The sequence below is a fragment of the Ambystoma mexicanum genome, chromosome 4q (genome assembly GCF_040938575.1).
Source record: "Ambystoma mexicanum isolate Mex_15411 chromosome 4q, UKY_AmexF1_1, whole genome shotgun sequence".
Lineage (NCBI taxonomy): Eukaryota > Metazoa > Chordata > Amphibia > Caudata > Ambystomatidae > Ambystoma > Ambystoma mexicanum.
Window position 1 is genome coordinate 325,460,507 of NC_090928.1, and position 27,768 is coordinate 325,488,274.

The 27,768-nt window shown below is 47.9% G+C and overlaps 1 protein-coding gene across 5 annotated transcripts in view; it reads left to right on the plus strand.

The window, feature by feature from the left end:
- BIRC6 (baculoviral IAP repeat containing 6) overlaps positions 1-27,768 on the plus strand; it is a 3,097,233-nt gene that overhangs the window by 2,639,398 nt on the left and 430,067 nt on the right. For 4 of the 5 annotated variants that reach the window (XM_069607902.1, XM_069607904.1, XM_069607903.1 and 1 more), the window contains one exon: positions 26,293-26,457. In XM_069607902.1, the coding sequence (XP_069464003.1) occupies positions 26,293-26,457 (165 nt within the window). Of the gene's footprint in view, positions 1-25,326; positions 25,405-26,292; positions 26,458-27,768 lie in introns of those variants that run through there. The other variant, XR_011268132.1, reaches the window with a different exon arrangement.

A 27,768-nucleotide genomic window follows, 5' to 3' on the forward strand; every position in this document is an offset into this window, starting at 1 on the left:
CAGCCTACCCCGCTGTAGGATTTCCTATGCTATTGCAGCTTCCGTTCTCACAGGGCTAACTACTGCTTGCTTAAACTGACAGCACAACACAGACGGGAGGGAAAAACAGAACGGAGGCCAACGGGCGCTGCACATGCTACTTAAACACCCAATGATGTCACCCTCGATGGAGGCCTTCGAGGGACCTCAACTCGACACCATGGATGCACAGCACCCTCTGCTGAGAAATGTTTCCTAAAGCAGCCGAAGCTGGACGAGATATCAAAGATGAGGAATATGTTGGAGAAACATCCAGTCGAAAGAAAGTTACCAGTTGGTAAGTAACTTGTTCTTCTCCAGCATGGCTCGGGCATGGATTCACATATAAACCCTCCCTCCTACCCCTCTGTGGCTCTTCTTGGCCATACTGCCACTGTACGTGCTACCAAACCTGAAGATGGCTGCCAGAGGAAGGGCTTAGGGAGAGGGCAATCATTAGCTGGGAGCAGTATGACCCGGAGTACAGTGATTGGTTTAGAGGAGAAATACAGTTTGTAAGTGCAAGTGAATGTTTTCTTTTCTTTTACTGAGGATTTCCGGCCTAACGATGGGAAATATTCATGAGCATGTGAATCCATGCCAGACCCATGCTGGAAAACAATAGTTACAGGTAAGTAACTTGTTCCTTAACTTATCAAGGCGGAGGTCACAGCTTTGGAGTGCAAGTTTCAGGCTATCGGCATTAGGTACGAGTGCAAACATCAGGACTACTTTACCATACATTGGTAGCTCCTTATCACCAAACACTGGAACAATTTGCTGCCTGACTTAAACATGGTGCCCAACCACAGGAGTTTCAAATTCAAAACGAACTTGAAATCGTAACTTTCCAACACATGAATGCTGAATCTCAATAACTGATAGCATGCTCACCTTTACCCATCCCACATTTATAAATGTATCTACGTAGCACTTTGCCCCTCCCCGTCTCCCCTTTACTCCTTATGGCCATTTATAGAAATGTATTAACTAGGATTCTTTCTGTGTCCCTTTGAATAGTTAATTGCAATGTCAACCTGCCCATACAAGCCTAGATTGTGTATTCAGCTTCATAGTTTATTTTCAGTGACCATAAATACATAGATTGTTGCCACAAAATCAAAGAGACAAGAGTCTGGGTATAACCGCTTCTTGGTGTGCTCGGGCCCTAATTATATATTGTGTGGTGTTTTGCGGAACTAGTATGTTGAGGTTAAACCCTTAGCCTCATATGTTATATACAGTTAACTGGTTATACAAGTTAGTTGCTCTTACCACTGCAATTCGAATCAGTTATGAGTATGATCAACAGATAAACCTGTGCAACTATTAGATATCCAAAGAGTTGGATTTATTATGATCCAAATTTCTTTTGATTATAGCCAACACTTGTTTCGACACAAGGTCTTTTTCAAGGCATTTGTGGCAAATTGATCTTCTACATTGTGCTGTGGGTAATGCTTGACTGAATATCAATGGCCGCTTGATTTGATGTACTAGATTCTTCTTTAAAGCTCAAAAGCTAAATTGTGCAATTATTGTGCCATTGGTATGGGTTGTGTGATGAATCACGCACACAGGTTGTCCGGGATCACTCCGAACAGGACACCCCTTCCATAAATACTCAGGTTACAGCCAGGGTAATTAATCAGCATCCTGGGCAACTCACAGGGACAATAATACTACTGGAATTTTCAATGAGGCTATAGAAGGCCCAGGAGTAGAGGTAGAACCTCCTCAGCCAGAGGCTCCACCTCACCCGAACAATATCGTCCTGCTCCAGGTCCCCTCCCATGTAACTCCAGTAGGAGGTTGCACCTCACAATTGACCAATGCATGGGACAAGATCGGTTTATGGTCATTTCATCTAAACCATTGCATCTAATGCCATTCCATCGAAATTTTTCCATCTAAAAAATGTCCACCTAATGCATATTTTTTTATTTGGGGGGGGTCCCCCCACCCCAGAACCCCTGTTTCTTTATCCTTTAAAATGCACCTGAACAAAAATTAACCCTTTACCCCCCAAAAACATGCATTAGATGGATATTTTTTAGATGGAAACATTTCGATGGAATGGTATTATTTGGAATGGATTTAGATGAATTGACTAGATACCGACGAGATCGGGTCAGACAAGTGGGCTTTGTCCACCGTGGCGAGCGGATATTGTGTATAACTTCGATAAAGCCACCCAATCACCTGCCAAAATACAGGAAAATTACACCAGAAGAAAGGCGCATATTATTGGAGGAAGCGAAAGCCCTGCTGGAGAGAAACGCCATAGATATCGTCCCAGCAAACCAAGTAAACAATGGTATTTATTCAACATACTTTCTTGTGCCAAAGAAAGATCTTACAATGTGCCCAGTGCTAGACCTGCGCCACGCAAACATGTATGTCAAGCCTCAAAAATGTCACATGAAACCGCTTCAGGAGGCAATACCCCTCTTAAAATCGGGGGAATACATGGCAACATTGAACATGAACGATGCATGCTTTCATATTTCAATGTTGCCACCGAACAGAAAATATCTGCGCTTCCAAATAGCAGGAGAACACTACCAGTTCAAGGTGCTCCCTTTCAGCGTACCCTCAGCACCAAGGGTTTTCACATCAGTACTTGCATGGTAGCGGCACACCTACTCAGGCTGTCAATCCCAGTGTACCCTTATTTGGACTGGCTATTAAAGGGGAGTCCCCTCAAATTTGCAAATACAACACAAAAATAAAAATGTACCTTCTGTTCCAATTGTGATTCTCCATCAACGAGAACAAATAATCTTAAACCCAGTCAAACAAAACAGTTTCTGGGATCAATCCTAAAGACAAGGTAGGGGATTGTCTTCCCCTCAAATGACAGAGTACAAAACACACTGTTGCAAATACCTCATTACTTACCCGGTCGCTAGATAATCGTACGCAAGGCAATGCACCTGCTGGGAATTACGGCATCATGCATGTATCTGGTCCGATACGCATAGCTGCGAATGCGCCCAATGCAGGAGTGGTTAGCAAAACAATGGTCTCTGGCAAGCGGTCAGTGGGATGATCTAGTGGTTGTTTTGCTAAGCTTAGTACAGGCTCTTTGAGTAGGTTGTCCCTTGACCACTACAGCAAAGGAAATCCTGTCGCAGTCCAAAAGTTCAAGCGATACTATCTACAGACTCCTCACTCTCCGAATGGGGAGCCCATATTTGATAATAATTATGAATGAGATAGAGCTATGGGTGACAAGTTATACTTTCTAAGGTGGCAATTAGCAACAAACCTTCATAAAAACATCAAGAATTTTATTAGGTATAAACAATAGGTAAACAAGTATTAAAAACTGTACATTCAATTGCACCTGTGTGCTAATAACAAGGTAAAGGAAAGTCTATATGAATACATCAAAACCAATGATTGAGTCTTATTACAGAAAGAAAATGGGTGTTGCAGAGCATATTGTCATTGCATACATTCATCAATTAATTGACATATAGTCGTTTTCAGTTTCTGTTAGGATCCAGGGAGTTAGTCTCGACATGTTTCTGTTCTAAAGAATTGGATACTGAACATTCATTAGGAGGGTAAGTGTATATCAGATTCCTATCTCAGCAACCCGACTGGAGGGGGAAGTAAACAGATTACAACCTTAGTAGGTTCTTGTGGGGGCGAACAACTTCTTAGTATGGTTGTCTGGGGCTTAGTAGTAAACACACATTGCCAAACTGTATGGCTTAATGTCAGGCTTCTCGGTTCGGAGTGGTCTATGCACTTGGGTTAGAAGCTTGTTTCGTGACCCTTGGTAGGGGAAGTAGTGCAATAGGGGAAGGTGCGCCTTCCTAATATTAGTCAGGTCGATCCGTTAACTTCACAGGTCAAATGGCGGATGCACATAACCAACCTCAAGAGCAGTGGTAGCAGGAGCTGAATCCATGTATAAAAGTGTTAGTCTCCTATTGGCTGTATGCGGGTGTTGTAATTGGAAACCGCTAGCTCTGTGGTGAAGGTGCTTTAAATGGACCTCTTCTGAAGTTGAAAAGTCTTCAAAGCGTAACGGTAGATGTAAAAGTGCTTGCGGGTCCTCAGTGATAAACAGTGCAAGCCGTCCGAGTTGCGTTGGTACACAGTATACCTTCGCCTTTTGGTTCATATCTCCTCCACACAGCTCGCGGCCTATGGACACACACCACAGCCCAAAACCACATCAACCTCCTAGAACCTCTGGCACTTCTCAAGGCTCTTGATTCACTTTCTTAAGGTTAGTGCGCCAACCAGGACTTGAATACTACAGAAGTTATGTAAACCGGTGTTTCGAACTGTCTTCGTACCATTCAAATATAGAACATATTTTATTCAAAATTGAATCAGACATTTTTAAAAAACAGTATCACAGACTGTTAAGTTTGTTATTTGTTAGGCAGAATCCCGTGCAGTGCCTTTAGGGACCACTACACACAATTAAGACTACAGGTGGCAATACAAGTTATACCTTTGGTACAAGCCTGTACTACTATGTCAGAGTGGTAGCAGTGGCGGAGCAGCCAGGCTTATCTCAAGAGTATATGAACAGTAGCAGAGATTACACAAAGGGACCACAATTACTGTGACTCAAGCAAACACTGATTCAAGGTTTCAGGTAGAAAATTATAAGTACATTTATTTTTAAACTATTCGTTATAAACACGACACTTCTATTAAACTTCAACACAAACCACACGTCAATTATACTACAACTAACCAATTCACTTTGTACAGTATGTCTCAAGATAAGTACCCTGTGTTTGAATGAACCGGTGTTCCGGACAAAACACGTTACCGTGAATACGATTGCGATCACTTTTTAACAGTTCGGTCTACTAAATAAACGCGTGTTCATGACATGAAATGCTACCGGGGAAAAAACACACTTAGCACCTGAGATACCCAGAGGGATTTGGAGGCAAAAATCACAGGCAATATTTTTGGTTAGGCAGACAGAATCGAGAAACACTCAAAGACAGGAGTTCAAAAGTCAAAGGGCCGGCGCCAGGGTCAAGTGACACCGGGGGCCTGTTGCCGAAGATCACACAGTCAGATAGTTCACGATTCAACGTAGCCAAGAGTACTTGGATATTGTCAATGTTTGGAAGCAAAAGATATAAGGAGGAGGGGAACACAAGGGCAAGCCTTGGAGATGAAGAAAAGGGGTTCACCCAGTTTCCTCAAGCAGAACCTTATTCCAATGGTGCAGCTGGTGCCCTCTCAGTTTTCCTGTTGGTTTCCCGCAGACCCACGATTCCTGGAGCTTGGTTGTGAAGGAGGATGTCTGAAGGGGGTCTGCACCACACAGGGATGATGCTGGCAGCAGCGACAACGAATAAAAGGTGCACTCCTTAAAAACAGGAGAGGCTCTTCAAATGGCTTTCTGGAACACTACAGCAGTGTGCAGCGATTTCAACCAAGGAAGAGGATCCTCGGGCTGTGGAAGATGAGCTGGTTATCCCAACCAGGCTCAAGGGAAGAAGACTCCAGACTGGATCTTCTTAGTCGTTGAAGGGTAGATAGCTCAGGGCTGCAGCAGGGCTTCACCGGGACGGGGTAGTTGCAGCAGCCGTCGTTCTGTCCGCTTCTCTTTGATTCCTTGTAGTTCCAGTGGCGACTCTCTGACTTCTAGCCTAAGAGACCTGCCTTTTATGTGCAAAACCCCCATTCTCACAGCCTGGCTGTCAATCACCCAGCAGGGGGGTTGTCCAGCCCGGACAACCACCTCAGCCAATCATGGCAAAGTGCGACTTGGGTTTCCTAGGATGCCCTGTGCAGGGGGTGACTACACCCCTCCCTCACATTCAGCCCACCTAGACACCCAGGCGCCTGGTGGACGGCTTCTGAGCAGAAGCCCGCCAAAAGACGGTGAACAAAGAAGGCGAACCTAGTTTGCCGCACAAAGTAAAACACAAGAAGGACTTTAACAAAAAGAAAATGGCGAATAAACCCAACCGGAGCCAAAAGAAAGACGATTTGGTCAAGCGGGTTTATGTTCGAGGGTAATATAATAGCCAAGAACAATACCACGTTTATCTAATATAATCGCGGTAGAAAAGTTAGGGTAGATACCACTGTCACCAGCCAAGTCTAAATGTTAAGAGCGAAACAATGCTCTAGGAGGTACAGATAAAAAGGGAAACGAATTAACCCTTTCCAGTACTCCATGGAAGATGGGGTGTACTGGATCTGTGGTAGATTGAGTAAAGTTATTGGCAACTTTACCCTTTTCTGGGGGACTGTAGTCAGCCTCGGAAATGGAGTCGGGGGAAGCCTCAAAGACAACCCTGTGCCACGGCAGTGAAGGTGCTGTGTGACACACAAGAGAAGGGGGCTACTGAAGTGGTGTACTTCAGAGTCCACAATCATAAAAACAGAGAAATACACATGGCAAAACATAAGTAAGAGTGGGGGAAAAGCTCACTCTCTTACCAAGTGGAAAAAAATAAACTCCAGAAGTCCAGCAAAGCTGCTGTGGGACTCACTAGGTGAGGGAAATTAGCCATAAATGAGAATTCTCCCTAACACTATTTCACAGTAAAAAAACACAAAAGAATTTTATTTGCATCATTTTCTTCACAGAGGTGGGGTTCGTATGTGATCATATGGTGTCCACAGACTCAGTTTCCCTTTTTAAAGATTGTGGATCCCAACAATAACCCAACCGACGTTAGTTACTTTCTATTTAGTTAGATATAGTTCTGTTGTTATTCAGTCACATTGTATCTACAGAGATACTGAACTATGATCTCTAAACAGTGAGGCTGAAATGTTGGGCCTAAAGGATTGTCGACATATGTTTTAGCTGTTCTACAGTTAGTGAGGCACTATCCCTAGTGCCCTTTCTGTTATAGCCGTCTTCAGGACAGAGCAATTTCTTCCTAATATTATAGTTAAATTCACAGGAACCCTTATTTTGTTCAGTTGTTTCGCACACTCTGTTTATTCAAAAGAAAAGGTGCATCAGAGCTACTTCTCATTTATAAGATATAAGATTCCTTGAACGAGGTAGAGACCTCTTCTTTTACCTGTCAAGAATATAATTATCCTATTCTACCACTGAGTTATTTCCTTCTTGCATCCTATATTTGAGCGAGAGCGGTTTCATTTCCTATCTTTGATGCAGAATTACGTTTCGTTTTTGTGGTGTAATTTCTTATAAAAATGGACACGCTTGCTGTCAAGTTATTTTTGCCGCGAGTGCATTGAAGTGAATGCTTGCTTTGCCGTCATGAATCTTCTTAATGTATGGCTTGGAATTTCACTGCGTCGTGTTCCTTAGGTCTCAATCGCTATTGCAGAGTCGCGAGAGAAGCCAATTGCCTTTATAGCTCTTTTCTCTCATATGCCCCTTCCCTGCGAAGACAATCTCCCGTTAACAAAAAATAAGTGACACCCATCCATATATACTAGTTCTCAAGGCTCTACAGGCTTTTCAGCAGAATCTAGTAGGTCAAACAGTGCACATCCTCACAGACCACACCACTGCCATGTTTTACATAAACAAACAAGGGGGCACATACTCCAAGTCTGTCCAGGCTATCCTAAAAAATGTGGAAGTGGGCATTCGAGCAGAACATGTTCCTAGTCTCACAACATGTTCCAGGGGAACGCAATGCTGTAGCAGACTCTAAGCAGAAACCCTCTGCCAAAGTAACTTGAGTGGCAAATTAACAAAGATATTGTAAACACTATCTTTCTCCAGTGGGTTTATCCCCCCTTAGACTTGTTTGCCACAAGCCAAAACGCACAATGGCCAGACTTCGCGTCCAGGTTTCCCCAAACAAAATCCAAGGAGGACGCCCTGTGGATGAATTGGTCAGGGAAATTTACTTATGCTTTTCCACCGACACCACTCCTGAACAGAATAGTGCACAAGTGTTAGGCAGAAACCTGTGCAGTTCCCTCTGGGGCCACTGCAAAATATTTATGACTACAGGTGTTTGGCAGTAAACCCACTTGGTAGCAGTCTGTACCACACAGATTCACTTAGGTAGCTGTGGCTGAGCAGTCAGACTTCCCTCAAGAAAAGTTAGGCAGTATACAGAGTATTCACAATAGGTCAAGAGAACACAATAGAACAAGTTAACACTGACCAGGGCTTGGTGTAAAAGAGATATCATTATTTATTTAAAACCACATCTAAAAAAACACACAGGCACTAATAGTAAGCAATTCAAAAACATGGTCACTAAAAGATATACACTCCCTTAAAAGAATATTAGACAAGTCTTAAGTAAGGCCCCACTTATTTTCAGAGAGCGGTGAGCGCTTAACGTAGATGGCACTCTAATAATTTGTTTTAAAAAGGGAAAGAAAAGCAGAGAATAAATTGAAACAGATCCCAACACTTTTTCACAAACACAACAAGAGAGGAAGGCAAAGTAATACCGTGAATTCAGAGTCAGTAGGCCGGATCCGCTTTAAGAGGATCAAAACGAAATGTGTCCAAGGTCACACGGTTGCAGTGCACAAAAGTCTTGTAACGGTTCAAAAAGGAGTTGGACCAAAGAAAGGGACCAGAGTAGAGGGTCAAGGCGGCCAGCCCAGTCCAGAAGGTTAAGGAGTTATTATTACCTTGTAGCAATCTTTAGAAGGGGAGGCCTGGCAGACACAGTACTTTAAAGTGGTGAGAACACTCCAGCGGGGGCAGTTGTTCCTGGCAGCGGATGCAAGTCGGTGCTTCGTCCGGGGGAAGAGAGGATCTCGTCGGGGAGGAAGACAGGAGTCCATTGCACTGCCAGGGAAGAAACCAGCCGCAGAGTTTCTCAGGTACAAGGAGCGGTCCGTTGATTCGCTGTCCAGTGGTAAGTGGCTATCTGGCTGCCGGGGTGCTTGGCACAGGCAGTTCGACCACAAACCGGTCTGGGGTGCGAAGAGAAGAAGGTAAACTGGTTGTGCCCACCAGTCAGGGGAAGAAGCCTCTCCAGCCGGGAGATCTTCTCTGTCGTCGGGAAGTGATGAGTCGATTCCGCAGGGCTCCACCGGTGGTGTCGTCGTGGTAGGTCGGCACAGCTTCTCCCTCGTCGGATTCTCGGGTCCTGTGGCGACTTCTGAAGTTCCATTCCCCAAAGCCCTGCTTTTTATGCAGCATACCCCCATTCACTCAGCCTAGCTGTCAATCAAACATGCTAAGTGGTGAGCCGGCCGGCTCACCACTTGGGCCAATCACACAAGAGTGCGACTGGAGTTACCAAGGTAACTCAGTCCAGGGTGCCTAAACCCCCTCCCACACCCCCTGTGGTACCCAGACAGAGTGGCACTACTTTTGGAGGCTTCTGTGGAGAAGCCTGCCAAAAAGTGGAACAAAGGGCTGGACTTGGGTTGGAGTCACAGAAGAGAACACAAACGCCATTTTAGAATCGAGTCCTGGCAAAAAATACCAACCGGCGAATTAATATATAAATAAACCGGCGATATGTTCGAGGCTATGAGAATTAAATAATTAAAGTTGGTAGCCTCGAACAATGGGAAAATCCCATAGGGAAATATTTGTGGTCGAATATAAAAAGTAGTATCCACTGCCACCAGCCAAAACTCGATCAGGGGGGACGGAGATGTGCCCCCTCGGCTAACAGACCCCGGGGCAATCGAATTGCCCCGACCAGTACGTCCACAATATGATTGATTGTACTGGTTTCTGTTAATAATTTGGGACTAGTAAAGCCAATGGTGACTTTACATGCCCTGGGAGACAGTAGTCAGTCCCAGGGTATGGAGTCTATGGTGGGGTGTCACTATGATACCCCTGTGTCACTGCACGGAGGGTGCTGTGTAACACACATAGTAAAAACACATGAGACCCTATGGAGTAAAGGACCCCATAGCCTATAAAACACATTACCAGTCAAATGAACACCATAAATCATGTCCAAGAGTGGGAGAAAGAGTCTCACTCTTGGCAGGAGAAAAAAACAAACTCCAGAAATCTAGCAAAGCTGCTGGGGGACTCACTAGGTTAGGAAATTCAGCCTAAAGAGAGAATTCTCCCTAACAACAAGATGCACCAAGAGCAAGTCACCTGGATCCTGATCGCTCCAATGTGGGCAAGGCAACTTTGATTCCCACATCTTAGCACACTGGTGATGTGTAATGCAATCAAGCTTCCGTGCACCTCCAACATGCTGTCCCAACACGAGGGGACTACACTCCATCCACATCATCACTATGAACTTGGCAAGTCATAGAGTTTGGTTACTCAAATCTTCCTCAAAGCTGTATGGATATTCTAAAGGAGGCACAAAAACCCCACACCAGACACTGCTACTTGAACAAGTGGAAAAGGTTTGTGGTATGGTGCAGATCACTCCTTAAAGCCAATTTAATGTCCACCATCCAACATTCTACATTGCATTCTATATCTACTAGACTTTGTCCTAGTATTTAACTCCATCAAAGTACACCTAGCAGCTTGTCAGCATACACCACTTCAGAGAATAAGGTGCCTTGGTGGAAAGAGCCTGTTATTAAGGCTTTCATGGAGGGAGTGAAGAGATTCTACCCTCCCATTTCTAACCCTCCACCAGGTTGGGACCTTAATGTAGTACTCTCAAAACTCATGGGTCCGCCCTTTGCCCTATGCACAAGCCAGCCTAAAACACTTAATATACAAAACCGCCTTTCTAGTAGCCATCACTCAATAAGACGAGTCAGTGACCTACAGGCATCATCTGTACAAGACCCCTTCTTTATAATCCACAAGGACAAGGTGGTCCTTGGAACACATTTTAGGTTTTCACCTAAATGAATCTCCAGGTTCCATGTCAACCAATCCATTGAACTACCTACTTTCTTCCAAAATCCATCTAACTCGGCTGAAAGAAGCCTCCATATATTAGAGGTCAGGAGGGTGGTCTTGTACTACGTAACAAAACAAAGCCTAACAAGGAAATCAGACCAGCTCTTGGTGTCCATAGCACCAGGTAGAGGAGGTGATCACATTTCGAAGAATACAATCTCCAGATGGATAGTCAAATGCATACAGCTGTGCTATTCACACAAGGGTAAGGATTCACAGGAACAGGATTCCCTTACTACAGCTCTAAAGAAAAAGGGACAGCCTTCATCACAAGTCCCAGTCACTTCTCAGGATCAGGTGTTTCCATTGGACCCTATGTCCATTACTAGCTCTGCCAATGGACATGTGAGGATAGTGATAGGGTCATGAGGAGGATGAGCTTCATGGCAGACATTTTCGAAAAAAAACCTGATTCTTTCCAGAGTCTTCAGACCACCCCACCCACAACAGCGGCCTCCAGTTCTCAGGCCCCTGTATCAGCCACTGTTTCTCTACCCCCTTCAAAGAGGTCTCAACCCAATACCCTAACTATTCCACCACTGCAGGACCCCCAAGTCATTGACCTGAATGACCCGGATACTGACACTGAGGACCTCTATGTAACTCAAGAGGCCGCAGACCCTTACTATGGTGATGATGATGAAGAGCCAGATATGTATAACATGGACTCTCCCATCAACCAGGATCCTTCTGTGGCATATTCGCCTATAGATAACCAGCCACCACAGAACAATGTTAGCGGAAGATGCAACCCTTTGCTGGAAACTCAGTTATTCCCCGCATCGAAAAGCTCTTCTGCCCTGCGCCATCAGACCCTCTCTATATCGGGGGACAGCTCAAACCCGACTCTCTTGTAGTTACAACAAGGAAAAGAGCAGGAACACCTCTAGCCTTTTCTGAGGCACTCCGGATAAGGAGCGTAAGAAGCTGTACACAATGGGAAGGAAAGTGGCCTCCTCGGCTGCTTTTCAGGCCAGAATAGCTAATAATACCACTCTTCTGGCTAGTTATAACTGCCATAAATGGGGTGAGTTATCAGCTTTGTTGTTGTCAGCCTCTGAACCCCTTAAGACAAAATTGGCCCTTGGGCAGTTTCAAGCTGCATTTTAAAAAGTAATCTGAACGCCACAGACAATGCGGGCAGGATTATTGCAGAGGGGACAATTATTAAGCATCATGCTTGGCTACGCCTGTCCGGCTTCAAGCAAGAGACTCAAGGTACTCTTCTTAATATGCCCATTGAGCACAACTACCTCTTTGGAAAGGCCATTGAAGATGCCCTGAAAACTGCTAAAGAAGAATACGATACATTCAAATCATTGCGTCCGCTAACTAATAAACCCACTGGCCTTAGAGGCAATATTAGTAGTAATTTTCATTGGACAAAATTCAGAGGGGTTCACGCTACAATCAAAATCAGGGAACATCCTGGGGTAACCATCAAGGCCAGGCCTCACAAGGTTACCAAAGGGGACCGTGCCGATCCCGCAGCCGGGAGAGGTCCTCTAGAGGTAGAACCACACATAAAAACAGTGACTACCAGCTTCAGGTGCCCTCCCATGCCTCTCCAGTAGGAGGGTGTATTTCAAGCTTCACCCAAGCATGGCAGGGAATCACCTCAAACAAATCGGTGCTATCCACCATGGCGGGCGGTTCTGTGGAGCTCATCGAGCGACCCCGGAACCATCCCCCACGCCAGAAGACTCACGCGAAGGAAGAACAACGCATCCTTCTCGAGGAGATCGCAACGCTGCTCCAAAAGGACGCCATAGAAATCGTCCCGGCCAACCAGGTAAAGAAGGGTATTTATTCAACCTACTTCCTTGTGTCAAAGAAAGATCGAACAATGCGCCTAGTATTAGATTTACGCCCTGCAAACACCTATGTCAAGCCGCACAAGTTCTGCATGACTACGCTACAAGAAGTAATCCCTCTGCTAAAGCGGGGGGATTACATGGCAACATTGGCTATGGAAGATGCTTATTTTCATATTTCAATGTTCCCAGCGCACAGTAGATTATTGCGGTTCAAGGTAGCAAACCAGCACTACCAATTCAAGGTTCTACCCGCATCCGCACCAAGGGTATACACAAAGGTACTGGCGGTGGTGGCAGCGCACTTGCGCAAGGAAGCAATCCCAGTGTACCCTTACCTGGACGACTGGCTGATCACAGGGGTGACTCCCCAAATTTGCAGTCAAAACAATCAATGAACTATCAACCTTCCCTTTCAATTGGGCTTCTCTATAAACAAGAAAAAATCGAGCCTAGTTCCGAGCACAACCAAACAGTTTCTAGGAGCTGTAATAAACTCAGAAGAGAGGTTCGTCTTTCCATCAGAGGAAAGAGTCCAAAACGTGTTACTGCAAATACCTCATTATCAAGCCGCCTGCCAGATAAGCGTACGCAAAGCCATGCATTTGCTAGGCATGATGGTATCTTGCATTTACCTGGATCCACACGCGCGCCTGCGACCCATGCAGGAGTGGTTGGTGAAAGTGGTCTCAGGCAAGCAGTCAGTGGGACGACCTAGTGGGCGTTTCGCCAACACTAGTTCAGAACCTGCGCTGGTGGACAAGAGAAAAGCTGTTGGAGGGGAAAACCCTTCCACGATACGGAAGTGCAAGCGATTGTCACAACGGACGTCTCACTCGCCTTACCTTCATCACACAGCACATGGTCTGTGGACTCATGCTACGGTGCAGAAACACATCAATCTGCTGAAACTACTGGCGGTGTTCAGGGCCCTTGGCATTCGAGATAAACCTAGCAAATCAGTTAGTCCAAGTGCTCACCGACAGCACAACAGGGATGTTTTACATCAACAAACAAGGGGGCACACGTTCTCCAAATCTGTCCAAGCTAGGAGCACGAATGGCAACTAGACACAAAGGTCGTAGAGCACCTCTTTTCTCAATGGGTTTCCCCACAATAGACATGTTCGCTACAATCTCAACATTTCATGAACCAGAACCCAGAAAGCTCAGCTGAGGTAAAAATCACACACTAGATGTAAGGAGGGCAGTCTTTTCCTATGTAAACAAGACCAGACCGCTAAGGAAAACGGACCAACTTTTGTCTCCGTAGCCCCAGGCATAGAAGGGGATTGCATTTCCAAGAATGCCATTTTCAGATGGATAGTCGGGTGCATACAACTGTGCTATTCCCTGTCAGACAAGACACTGCCTTTCACACCAAGAGCTCACTCCACAAGGAGCACGGTAGCTACTCTGGCTTTTATTGCAAATGTCCCCAGACAGCACTTGCAAAGCAGCTACATGGAGCTCAGTACACACTTTCAATCAGCACTAGTGCCTTGACACTCATTCCAAGACAGATACACAGGTGGGACAAGCGGTTCCAAGACATCTGTTCGCCCATGAACCTTCTCACAACCCACCACCTTCTCCTAACACTGCTCGCTAATCTATGCACAGTATGTGATCTAAGCAGATTCCACTGGCTTCAGAAGGGTTACATTACTCACCGTAATCGTATTTCTGATGCTTATATCTGCTTAGTTTCACATGCGCCTACCCTTCCTCCCCTCTGAGAGAAGGCGCGTGGATGCTTATGAGCTTGTCTAATGCATATCTGCTTGGATACATCTGTACTCGCGCTACACTTCATGCTACCTCATGTCAGAAAAATAACAATCTGAGAGACCTTGACACGTGAAGGACCATGAGTACAGTGTAAGTCACACTAGGGATAGTATTACTGCCACGCCCTGTCGACGTCCCATTTCGAAAACAACTGTAATACTCTGCAGCTTCCACTAGATGTCGGCCTATGCACAACATCTAAGCAGATACAAGCATCAGAAATACGATTACGGTGAGTTTTTTATCATATATATTTGAGGCTTTTGTTACCTGCTTAGATCACATGCTATGCATAGGCCCACATCTAGTGGAAGCTGTGGATTATTAGTTGTTTTTGAAACTCGAGAAAGCATGTCGACAGGGGGTGCCAGTAATACTATCCCTAGTGTGACGTCTACTGTACCCATGGTGCTCACGCGTCGAGATCCCTCAGATTGTTTTTTCCTCCATATCTTTTTTCCGCTGTACCTTCTCACAACCCACCACCTTCTCCAAACATTGTTTACTAATCTGTTTGTTTATTTATTTATGATGCGCCCCAGACCCAAGGGTATCAGGGCGCAGCAGATACAAGAAAACTTTCAGTTTAGGTTGTACAATAAAAATACAGTAGTACAAGTGAGGATATACAATCACTATATAAACAATTATGCATAGCATGTGATCTAAGCAGATTCTACAAGCCTCAGAAGGGATAGATTACTTACCATAATCATATTTCTGATGCTTGTATCTGCTTAGATTTACATGCGCCAACCCTTCCACCCCCCCCAAACCCCCTGAGTAGAAGATGCATAGATGTTTTCTGGGCTTTATCTAACGTACAATCTGCTTTACTACACCTGTACTCACGCTACACTTTATGCAACCTCATGTCCAAAACAAACAATCTGATGGACCTCTATGCGTGAAGCCCCATGAGTACAGTAGACGTTACACTAGGGATAGTATTATTGGCACGCCCTGTTGACATCCCTTTTCGAGTTTCGAAAACAATAACTAATATTCTGCAGCTCCCACTAGATGTCCTCCTATGCATAGCATGTGAATCTAAGCAGATACAAGCATCAGAAATAAGATCACGGTAAGTAATCACACACAGTCTGCTATAGCCTTGTGTATGTTACAATTTGTTATAACTTCCTATTTTTTTAAAAAATCACAAAATCGTCAGTCTCCCGAAATCGCCCATCCTGAAAAGCGCAGGGCCAGACTCCGCCCTGTGCAGGACAAATGTGTGGAGTTGGTCAAATTGCACTGTAGTCAGTACACCCCAGACTGGTATGCCAACCTTGGGCCAAAAAGCTCACCAACTGTTATGGGGCTGGTGCCAACACCGAACATAAAAACGTTCATAAATATATATACACATTTTATACAAAAGCAGTCCTTTAGTGGTGCTCTGCCTGCTTGAAGCGGGTGCCTATAAAGCAGTGGGAGAACACTGCAAACGTATTTAAAATAACACTGCAGCCAGCATTCAAGGATTCGTATCGTGTACCTTAACACTAGCTCACAGAGAAAAATCTTGGCGCACAGTCTCTATTAGTGCAAAGTTGTTCATTTGTTGTTAAAGTTAATCCATTAAAATAACCATCATGGACTTAAATAAGAACCTTTTAGTTCCAAGACGGAACCCGCCACACATTTCATTACACTGCTGGGACTTCATCAGGCAAAGTTACACATTGTTATTTTTAGCTTTCTCTTATTACACCACCATCTTGTTTGTTTCTCTTACATATCACGATCACTTGATCTCAAAAAGGATCCTACAAATAAACATTCTAATACAGTGGCCATCTTTGTTTAGTGGATTGGCTCTCTTTATCTGCTACTTTTTATACTAAAAGAGAGCTTATCAGTGACACACTCTAATCAAAATGCCTCGAAACAAAGTTGTTTGTCAATGACATTATCCTTGTTTTAACAACTTTTGTATGAGCTGGTTATAAATTTCACTCGCATCTAAAGAAATATTTACGATTGTGTGCTTATGCATCCATGACCAGTCCAGGAATATATACATAACCATGAATGAGTGACAGCAATACAAACAAGCTGCTAACATTTGTTCTCTTGATTTAGATGTGAGTGAAATATTTTGACATCAGTTATATGAGCTGGTTCCACAAGGATTTTGCCTTTCAGGAGGCAGCCTGTGATCAGATTTCAACACATTTAATAAGGAAGAAGCCCCGATACACTTCAGCCTAAGGTTATTGGAAGCATGCAAGCAGGTGAACTACTCTAAAGAATTTCATATGCTTGTTGATCGCCCTGCCTTTTTTATGAAACCAGTGATTCAGCCACCTCCTGAACTGGAATGTATACAGGTTGCCCCTATGGAAGTACTGTAAGGACTGTCACTACTACATACATGATATCCTAATGTGTGTTGCATTATCCTACACCTAGATGCTAGGCTCTCTCCTTACCGTCTCGAACCCAAAGGTGCTTTAGAGACAGTTGGGTGCAGACATTTCAGAGCCGGGCATCTCTGCTGCACAGCCCCTGTTATTTGCTGGCACCACTTGACTGTCCTTTTTTCAAACTACACACCTATACGTTCCTACACCAGGTGTTGGTTTTGCAGGGCGTTCAAGAAAGTGGCATCACATGTTTCGCCCTTTTTGCACCTGTAAGGCCTCAACTCCTGCTGCACTTCGCTCCATCTGACCCTTAGTTGCTCTCCCCTCCTTAAACCGCTTCCTTCATAACCCACGCCCACATACCTGTTTACTGTGCCCGTGCCCTTCAGGCTCCTTCGCCTTACTGTCCTCTCTGTTCACTTTGGACCTCCACTTACCCCGCCACACTGTCCTACTACTCTACCTCTTGACCCCTTTTTCCATCTCCTAAATGACACCCATGTGATTTTTCACTCACCCTACTCACTCAGACCCTACGTCTCTCCATCTGACCATCTTGTGACAATCTCACTTCTCCAGCATGGGGTCTGGCATGGATTCACATGCTCATGAATATTCCCCGTCGTCAGGCTGGGAATCCTCTGTAAAGAAAAAACCAGTATCAGTTTCGTTTCTGATCTGTCTTTCGTAGTAATAAGCAATCACTGGTCTCTGCGTCATACTGACCACAGCCAATGACTGCCCTCTACCTAAGCACCGCCTCTGGCAGCCATCTTCAGATTTTTACCGCACGTTCATGTGTTGGGATCCTCGTGCTATTGCTCTCGAGCGTTAGTGCTTTTTTTCGCGCTTTTTCACAAAAAACTTCGATTCTTTCGGTCAAAAGAGCCTCAAGCTCCACCGATCCTACATCCGATCAACGGGGACCCGTGTCGGATTTATCTGTGCCCCTCAAGGGTGAAGATTTCGTCGAGCTACACTTCGGAGGACTCCAGAAGCTTCTCAGGCCCGGTCTCGGAGATGGCCCAGGAGAAGGGAAGCTCGACGCCCGGAAAGCTGTTCAGGGTCTGCCCTGGATGCCAGCTGCAGAACGTCTTTAAGGAGGACGAACACTCTTTCTGCCTTTACTGCCTTCATGAGGACAAGACGCACGTGGAGAAGGACTGTGCGTTTTGCGGCAACATGTCGGAACGGACCATGAAGGACCGCCATCAACGTCTCGCCAACTGGCTGGAGGGTAAGAGCCCGTCTGGCGAGAAGAAGAAGAAATCCGAGCGGTCTTCTAAGACCTTTGAGGGCGCCCTGGCGACGGGGGCCCAACATAAGGCCAAGCACCGCGAGTCCGCTGGCACCGGGAGCGCCGAACGGTCGGGCTCTACGGGCGCCAGGCAGGGCGCACCCTCCCCGGCACCATCAACCACGAGCCAACGCTCTGGGTCGGGTAAGAGGAAGGCCGAGCACCCGGCGAAGCTCCTGGAGAGGCCCCGGTCGAGCTCTAAGGCAGAGGAGGAGCGTGGCAGTGCCCCCTCCCTCAAGGATAAGGCGGTGAGCGCACCTAAGGTGGTGAAGGCCTTGATCCATCCGACCAAGCCCTCTATCGAAACGGTCGCGGCGGCCCTGGCTCAGCCTGTGGTGGCTGCACCAGTGGTGGCGACCTCAGGGCCCAGAATCTCCCTGCCTCCTCGGAGGGAGTCTTCTTTTGTGCCCATCGATAGGACCCCCGTGAAACCCTCCGTGGGGAAGAAGAAGGGGGGGGCAGGGCGTCGTCGTAGATTCGGCCTCAACCTCAGAAGAGGAGCTGATCGAGGTCTTAAGCCACGGCCTAGGCGTGGAAGAAGGCCAGCCCGTCGGAATGGACCCCGACGCAGGTGACGACGACGACATCGTCGACGATACCGACGGGGCCCCTGCTCGCCCGTCGGACTCCCCTCTGCCAGCGCCGCAAGACAACTCGGCGGCCATTTTGTTGGCCATACAGTCCTTATGCTCCGAGATAAAGACGAGGCTACCGTTACCGACGGAGGAACCTCTCCCGTCGGGGGATCCAGAACCAGGACCTTCTGGTGTTCCCCCTACCAAGAAAAGAAGGATCCATCCACCACCTCCTTTTCAACCGTCGCGCCCCGTCCAGCCCTCCTCCCCGTCCACCCGAGGGGATGATACGGGGACTGACACGGCAGCGACGGGTACGGACGACGAGGCATACGACGAGGATTTTCCGTCGTCGCCTCCCACCAGGGCTTCTCCGCCCGACGAGATCGGATCTTTCCACTCCATGATCTCCAGGGCTTCCGAGCTTTTCCAACTCTGCCCTGAGGAGAAGAAAAAGGAAGGCTTCCTTTATCAGCGGCGCGAGGCCAAGAGGAAGACGGTCCTCGCAGTGCCTCTGTTGGACGACATTTGGGATGAGGGCCTTTCCCTCCTCAAGAACCCTTCCACGACGCCAGCTAGAAGAGACCGGTACGAGAAAAAGTACCGGGTCCCGGACACGGCCCCCCTATGCCTCCGGGCGCAGCCTACCCCGGATTCCGTCGTCTCCGCGGCAGCCAGGAAGAAAGCGGGGGGGGGTGCGGCCTCCACATCGACTTCCCCGCCGGACGGCGAGGGAAAGAAATTGGATGCTATGGGACGTAGTCATCTCGTCGGCAGCGACGACGATTAAAGCGGCCAACGCCTTGGCTATCGTGGCACGCTACGACAGGGAGCTCTGGTACAAGATAGCTCCCCTGCTGGATTTTCTGCCGGACGACAAGAGGGCGGAGGCCCTGGAGATCCTGCAGGAAGGTGAGGTGGCCTCGGACCACGCCATCACCGTGGCGACGGACATCGCCGACACTGGGTTCCGCCAGCTGGGCAACGGCGTTTGCCTTCGACGTCGTGGATGGCTCAAAGCTACGGACTTCCGGCAGGACGTACAGACCAGAGTCCTGGACATGCCCTTCGACGGGAACAACCTGTTTGGGAAGACAGTGGACGATTCCCTTCAGGCCATCAAGGCGGATACTGAGACGGCCCGGGCCCTTGGAGTCCTGCAGCAACGACGGACGCCCTTTCGGAGCGGCGGAGGCAAGGGCGCCTCCAAAGGTTCCGGCGGCGGTTTCGCTTCCTACCGTCAAGCGGCCCGCTCGTCGTCGCAAGAGGCCTACAGAGGACGAGGCAAGTCTAGCGGACCCCGCCGTCGTCGCCAAGGAGGTCAAGGCGGCAAGGCCGCGTCCAAGCAGGATTGAACCGGCCGTGGGGTCGGGCCCCCACCGAAGCACCCCGGTGGGAGGCCGGCTGGCGGGCTTCGTCAGCGTGTGGGAGTCCATCTCCACCGACCGTTGGGTGCTGGACGCCCTGGCCCGGGGCCACGCGCTCGAGTTTCAAAGAAGGTGCCCGCGCGTCCCCCCCGTGGCCAGGAAAGAACTTCACGTCCCTCAACTTCTCCTGGAGGTAAAGGCGATGCTCAGAAAGGGCGCCATCGAACTCGTCCCAGAGAGGCTTCGGGGCTCCGGAGTCTACTCGAGATACTTCCTCGTGAAGAAGAAGACGGGAGGATGGCGCCCCATCCTAGACCTGCGACGTCTGAACAAGTTCATCAAGGCGCAGAAGTTCCGGATGGTCACCCTCCAGCACGTCCTGGGTCAGCTGGAGGAAGGAGACTTCCTATCGTCGTTGGATTTGGAGGATGCCTACTTCCACATTCCCATCCTAAAGGGGCACCGAAAATTCCTCAGATTCGTGGTCCAAGGGCGTCATTACCAGTTCAAAGCCCTTCCCTTCGGACTACGGTCGGCACCCAGGGTATTCACCAAGTGCCTCGCACCGGTGGCGGCGCAGCTGCGCCGCGAGGGGATTCACGTCTACCCCTACCTGGACGACTGGCTCATCCGCGCCAAGACGAGGGAGCTCGCCGTGGTCCACACGGCAAGGACCGTCCAACTCCTCACGGACCTGGGATTCTCCGTGAACTACGCCAAATCCCACCTGGTGCCCGCGCAAGTCGCACTGTTTCTGGGAGCGAGGCTCGACACAGTGTCCCTTCTGGCCTCCCCGTCGGAGGAGAGGACCAGGACCATCTTGGGCAAGGTGCAACGGATGTTGGTGGCCGACGCGGCCAAAGTGAGGTCCATCAAGTCCCTCCTCGGGATGATGTCTTCCTGCATCTACCTCATTCCCATGTGCAGGCTCCGGATGCGACGTTGCAAGAATTCCTGGATGCGCGCTGGATCCAGACGACGGGCAGCTTCGAGGAAAGGATCAAGCTCGACGAGAGTTTCCGACGAGCGATACGGTGGTGGGGCACCCGCGCGCATCTGACGGCGGGCATGGACTTCCAGACCCCAGCCCACCAGGAGACTGTGACCACGGATGCCTCCCTGGAAGGGTGGGGAGCGCACACCGAAAATCTGCACGCAAGGGGACTCTGGCTCCCGACGGAGAAGTCCCTGCATATCAACGTCCTGGAGCTCCGTGCAGTGTTTTGGGCCCTCAGGTCCTTCCTTCCGTCCCTCAAGGGCAAGGTGGTGAGGATATTCACCGACAACACCACCACCATGTTTTACATCAGGAAACAGGGCGGAACCAGGTCCCCAGCGCTGTCCAAGGAGGCGCAGGACCTGTGGCATTGGGCCGTCGCCCAAGGGATTTTTCTGGTGCCGTTTCATCTGGCAGGGATAAAAAACACCATCGCCGACTCACTCAGCAGGGAGCTGCGCTCGTGCCACGAGTGGGAACTACGGCAGGATCTGGTGGATCGCCTCTTCCGACGGTGGGGCACACCCCAGATCGACCTGTTCGCGACGGCAACGAACACCAAGTGCCGGAGGTTCGCCAGCAGGTTTCCCCAGACGAGGAGCATGGGCGATGCTTTCTCGTTCCCCTGGGAGGGCCTGTTCCTCTACGCGTTCCCTCCCTTGCCTCTGCTAATCCGGCTCGTCAACCAGCTCAAGAGGTCACGGTGCAGGATGATCCTCGTCGCACCTGCGTGGCCGAGGCAGATATGGTTCCCGGACCTTCTGGACTTGTCAGCGTCCCCGCCGATCAAGCTGCCGGCGGACGCGGATCTACTCTCCAGGGAAGGAGGCGCCATCCTCCACCACGACCCGAAGTCGCTGAACTTGCAGGCCTGGCTCCTGCAGCGCTAGAGTTTGGATGATACGACATACCGGCCGATTGCAGAGAGGTTCTTGCAAAGGCCAGGGCGTCCTCGACTCTTAAATGCTACGGACACAAATGGAAGAGGTTCTCTGTCTGGTGCCACGCACAGAAGATTAACCCTCTACGGATTACGGCTCCCCAAGTACTGCCGTACCTGCTGACGCTGGCCAAAGCTGGTCTGGCACACGCGTCCATCAAGATTCATCTTGCTGCGATCTCCCGATACACCAGAACCACGGGGCGGGCGTCCTTGTGGTCTCATCGTCTGGTGAAAGAGTTCATGAAGGGACTGTTCAGATCGTTCCCGCCGGTGAAGGCTCCGGCCCCGGCGTGGGAGCTCAACGTGGTGCTGACCAAGCTCATGGGACCTCCGTTCGAGCCTCTGCACTCGGCCCCGTTGAAGTTTCTATCGTGGAAAACAGCTTTTCTTGTGGCCATCCCCTCCGCACGACGAGTGGGAGAGATCCAGGCCCTTTCCTGCAAGGCCCCGTACTTGATTTTCCACGACACGAGGGTAGTGCTCAGGACGCACCCCTCCTTCATGCCCAAGGTACCGTCGGACTTCCATCTCAACGAACCCTTGGTGTTACCTGTGTTCTTCCCGTCGCCTTCGTCGCCGGCTGAGAGTACTTTGCACTCGCTGGATGTAGCTAGAGCGCTGAAGTTCTACGTGGACCGCACGAAGGGTTTTCGGAAGACGTCACAACTCTTTGTGAACTTTGGACCTGTCAATCAGGGGAAGGCTCTCTCGAAGGCTTCCATCTCCAGATGGCTCTCCGGCTGTATCATGTGCTGTCACCGGTTGGCAAACCGACCGCTGCCTGGCCGTCCGAGAGCCCATTCCACCAGAGCGATCGCAGCTACCACGGCGGTCCTATCTGGTGTGCCCCTGCTGGACATATGCAGGGCTGCTACGTGGAGGTCGACGCACATCTTCACGAAATTCTACTGCGTCGACCGGGATTCCAGGGAGGAGTCCAGGGTCGGCCAAGCAGTGCTGCGCAACCTGTTCGCCTGAGGTGAGCCTGGTGAGGAGGTAAGATGCTTAATGTTGAGTTGATGTGATGCTTAATGTTGAGCCTTTGCCACCTCCCGTGGTTGTGCATGTGTGTACTGCTATGTATTCTTTATTCATGAGCATGTGAATCCATGCCAGACCCCATGCTGGAGAAGGAACAAGTTACTTACCTGTAACTGTTGTTCTCCAGCATGGGTCTGGCATGGATTCACATGCGAACCCTCCCGCCTACCCCTCTGCGGCTCTTCACTTGGTCATACTGCCACTTCACGTGCTTCCAAATCTGAAGATGGCTGCCAGAGGCGGTGCTTAGGTAGAGGGCAGTCATTGGCTGTGGTCAGTATGACGCAGAGACCAGTGATTGGTTATTACTACGAAAGACAGATCAGAAACGAAACTGATACTGGTTTTTTCTTTACCGAGGATTCCCAGCCTGACGACGGGGAATATTCATGAGCATGTGAATCCATGCCAGACCCATGCTGGAGAACAACAGTTACAGGTAAGTAACTTGTTCCTTCTTTCCCACTTCCCCTGCTAGGTATACAGCCATCAGTCTTCTGCTCCACTAACCCATCAGGTATTTCTATTGATTCCTTTTCACCTCAAATCAACAAGCTTGCACATGTCACCTGCTGTCACCTATCGTACTGTAGCTGGCATCTTCTCAGCCTTCTCCAAGGCTGCTGTGGTTTTACCCATCTTGAAAAACACACTGGTGATATTAACAATTCTTCTTTCTAGCAGCTGGTCTCTTCTGTCCCAGCACACCGCAATCCTCTTTTTGTCTTTAACCTTATAGCCATCTACCTTGCAGTAAACTTGCTTTGTGACAATCCAATCGCCTAAACATGTGTTTCACAGCAGAGACTCCACAGGAACTGCTCTGCCCAGTTTCTTTAATTTACCACTGCTCGCCACTCCCACCTCGCTTTCATCCGATCCGACACCTTTCACACTGCTCATCCTCCCTTTCTCTTCCAAACTCTCTCCTCCTTAGGCTTTAAGGGCACCACACTTGAATATATGTACTTTTATCTCTCAGACCTCCTTGTGCATCTCTTGTAACGAGCCCTCCAGATAAGCTGCTTATCAGGGCTTTTTACGCACCTAAATCTTGTGAAACTGCAGGTTTCTTTTTTTCATGCGTATCAGTTACATGGCTATTTTTGGCAGCACCTCCATTCATCATGGAGTCCACTGCTGACAGCAAACGGGGATGAGTCCTGCTCGGTTCAACACTCTGCTCTAGGGATAATTCTACATATCAAATACTTTCAGTGTTGGTAATGTTTGTCTACTTCTCGGATTCTATGTGGGACAAGGGGGTGAATTAATGTTTCACTTAGGAAGCATTTTGAATTACACGTGATGTGCACATGCTTCGGGACACTTTGAGAAATATTATAATTGTTGTTTGTATTGAGCCTAATTTCGAAGACTGGAGCATTAAGCCAGCTCAATTGCAGCAGAATCATTTGTCCAAGAGTCCACCGTTGATGCAGGCTCTGATTTTAGTAGCGAATTGCGTGGCCATTTGATTCTGTTTTTTCTCTTTTTTTCAGAAGCTCACGAGTCATTTAATGGCTTTAGGGTTTTGATGTGTTCATTTTAAGAACCTCCCAACAAGCAGTTGTTTGGCAGTTGTGAGTAGGGAAGGCTTTGGGAGTTAAATACAAACATGTGTTTTCTCTGTTTTTAAAAGTTTGTTTGTGTGTGCCTGTGTGAAAGGGCCCAATCAATATTGTTAGCCTCAGCAGAGAGAGACACCAAGGAATGCCTTGGCATGTGGTCTGAGCATTACTTTAAATCTCCCCACCCCTAAACCTAATCAAATTAATGGACATGGATAGGAAGTGTGAATATCTACCAGCATTTCTTTGCTGGAACTTTATAATTCTAATGGAACAGTAGAAACCCCTCCCTCAGAACTAGCTGTTTTTAAATGTACAGTAACAAGCGGTGCTATGGAACTTGTTCACTTGAGGTGAGTCTGTTGCAGGAATGAGTGCTTTTATTGCTTCTGTTGAGGCTTGCCACCTCCAGTGGTTGTGTATGTGTACTGTTGTGTAATTGTTGTTCATGAGAAGGTCAATCCATGCCAGACCCCATGCTGGAAAAGGTTTTTGTTACTACCTGTAACTCTTGTTCTCCTGCATGGATTCACATACAAATGCCCTGCTCTTCCCCCTGTGGCTCTTCTTGGTTCATACTTTACGTGCATGCCAAATCTGAAGATGGCCAACAGTTGTGGAGCTTAGGGAGAGGACTGTCATTGGATGGGAGCAGTATGACCCAGAGGACAGTGATTGGTTTAGAGGAGAAATACAGTTTTAAAGCTAAAGTGAAACTATTTTCTTTTACCGAGGATTCCCAGCCTGACAACAGGAAACAATCATGAGCATTGAATCCATGCCAGACCCATGCTGGAGAACAAGAGTTGCAGGTAAGTAACTTAAACCATATGTTTGTCTCAACTGTCATTTTACACATTTGTTCTGATATTTGAATGTTACCTTATGTTTATTTTTCCTGTGTATAACGCCATGGCACTCATCATATTATAGCTACTAGATGTAGAGAAATACCAAGAGATGTCCAAGGGAAAAAATCTCACAAAAAGGATGTCTATATGAAGAAAAAACAAGATTTGAAAACGAGGCATGGTCTGGTTTCCTCCCACTTAAGTGGAAAAGTGAACTGAGGGCTCACTAACATTGTTCTCTTCCCCCCTCGGCCCCCCCACACACAGGTCAGTTATGATGATGCTAGTGTGCAGAGATATTTACAGTTATACAGAATATTCCTGTGATGGAGACCTAACCTGTATGAATGTGGGGAGAAAAAGGGGGCAGTGAATGCTGATTCCTCTATAGGAAACTAGCATAACATAAACTCAGATGCATTGGTTTCCATGGAAAAGAATGGCTGTAGCAGATCTTGGGCCACATGGCGCCATCAAAGTTTTCCAAGGTCTACACATCCTATCCCTGCAACTCTTAGCCTTTTTTCCAGCAATCCTATTAAGGCACTAAGAAATGGCACTGCCTCCACTGCCAAATGTTTACTAGAGTTGGCACTTTGGCCAGAAGCACTACACATATCAATCGTATAAATACAAGAATTATCTACTTGAAGGTGTTTTCCTATTATGAATTTGCAGAAGAAATACTGTATTAATCAGGAATACTATTGAAGAAATTAACTTAGTCAATCTTCATCCCATAAGTTATTTTTAACCTGTTACCAAATAGTCAAATAATGTCCTGATTAGTATTCACATTTTCCTATTGAAATTAAATGTGTGCTCTTCTCTTATTTTTTTTTACAATAGGTTTGAAATCTCAGTCCAAAAGAACTGTGTCATTCACACCACCTCGTCCACCATCTAGACGAGGGAGAGCAGTGGCAGATAAAGTAGGTAGCTCATCTGGAGTAGAGTCTTCCAGCAAGACAATCAGTGTTCCGGTCTTTCATTTGTACCATAAGCTACTTCCAGGTAATTTTCACTTCATACATTTATAAAATGCCTTTATTGCAAATCAGTTGAGTCCCCTATCAATCCCCACCCTTAGTTTTCAAATTCCACAATCCTTATTGTACTCTATGTACTGTGTATTTGAGAGACAGCAAGAATGAAAGATGGAAAGAAACTTTGATAGTGGCAAAGTAAAATTGTGGAACAAGAGTGGCCTAATGAGGCCAGTGGTAGAAGTATGGCGAGGAAAGCATGATATTTTGACATGTTCTTTCTTTTTCGTGCCTTGATATGCCATCCTGTGGCTTCATTTCTTGCAACTCTCAACCTGCTCACCAATCTGCTTTCCACCATATACAAATATATCGACAAGCCAATCCCACTGCAGGTGACACCAACTAGTACCCCAATCCGTTGCCACAATCTGCCTAACTCCTCCCTTCCCCCCTTCAACTAATCCAGAATAAGACTACGAGACCTATCCTTGGCCTCCAGCTCAAGGACTGTATCTCTCCAGCCCTAAAATCTCTCCACTTACTCCCGATTGCTGCAAGGATCGAGATTCAAAACCCTCTGCATCATCCACAATGCTTTCTGGGGCCTGGGACCCTGCTACATCCAACTCTCTCTAAATATCTCCCTGCTAGTGCCCTTCGGTCTTTTAGCTCCAACTCTCTGCTGAGTAGATGCTTTTCCAAGCCAAGAGTGGGGGGGTGGGAGGGGGTAGATAGCTCTCCTCCGCATGTGCTTCCCTCTGGAATGGCCTCCCTGCCCCTCTGACTTGAGCCAGATCTCCTTAAGTTCTGGGAGCTTCTCAAGACCCTCCTTTTCTTGTCCTCCTTTCCTCTCCCCCGCCCCTGCTAATGTTCCCCTCTGCCTCTTTTTGGCTGGCTGCATGGTTCCTTCTGCTTCTTACAGGGCACCAGGCCCTCCTCGGTCAGTCTACCCTGCACTTGTTCTCCCATGCCCCCCTCCCCTAACCTGCACTTGCCCTTCCAGTCTCCCCCCCCAACCCCCTCTGCACTAGTCTGGCTGGGCCTTCACCCCTTGAGCCCTTCCAGCCCGTCCATCACACTTATCACATGGACCGTCTTTCCCCTGTCCATCTGGCCTCCCCTTGGCACTCTCATAACCCATGGGCCCTTCCGGCCTGATCACCCTTCCCACACTTCTTGTCACTGCACTTGCACAATCTGAATGACACACGGACTAGTAGGACAATGTTTTTCTTGTTACACCTTGCAATTCCTTTTGCTGCATAGACGCATTATAAATACCCGATAAATAATAAAGCTTCATTCAAACTGTACACTTCTCCAGCTTGTCACCAAG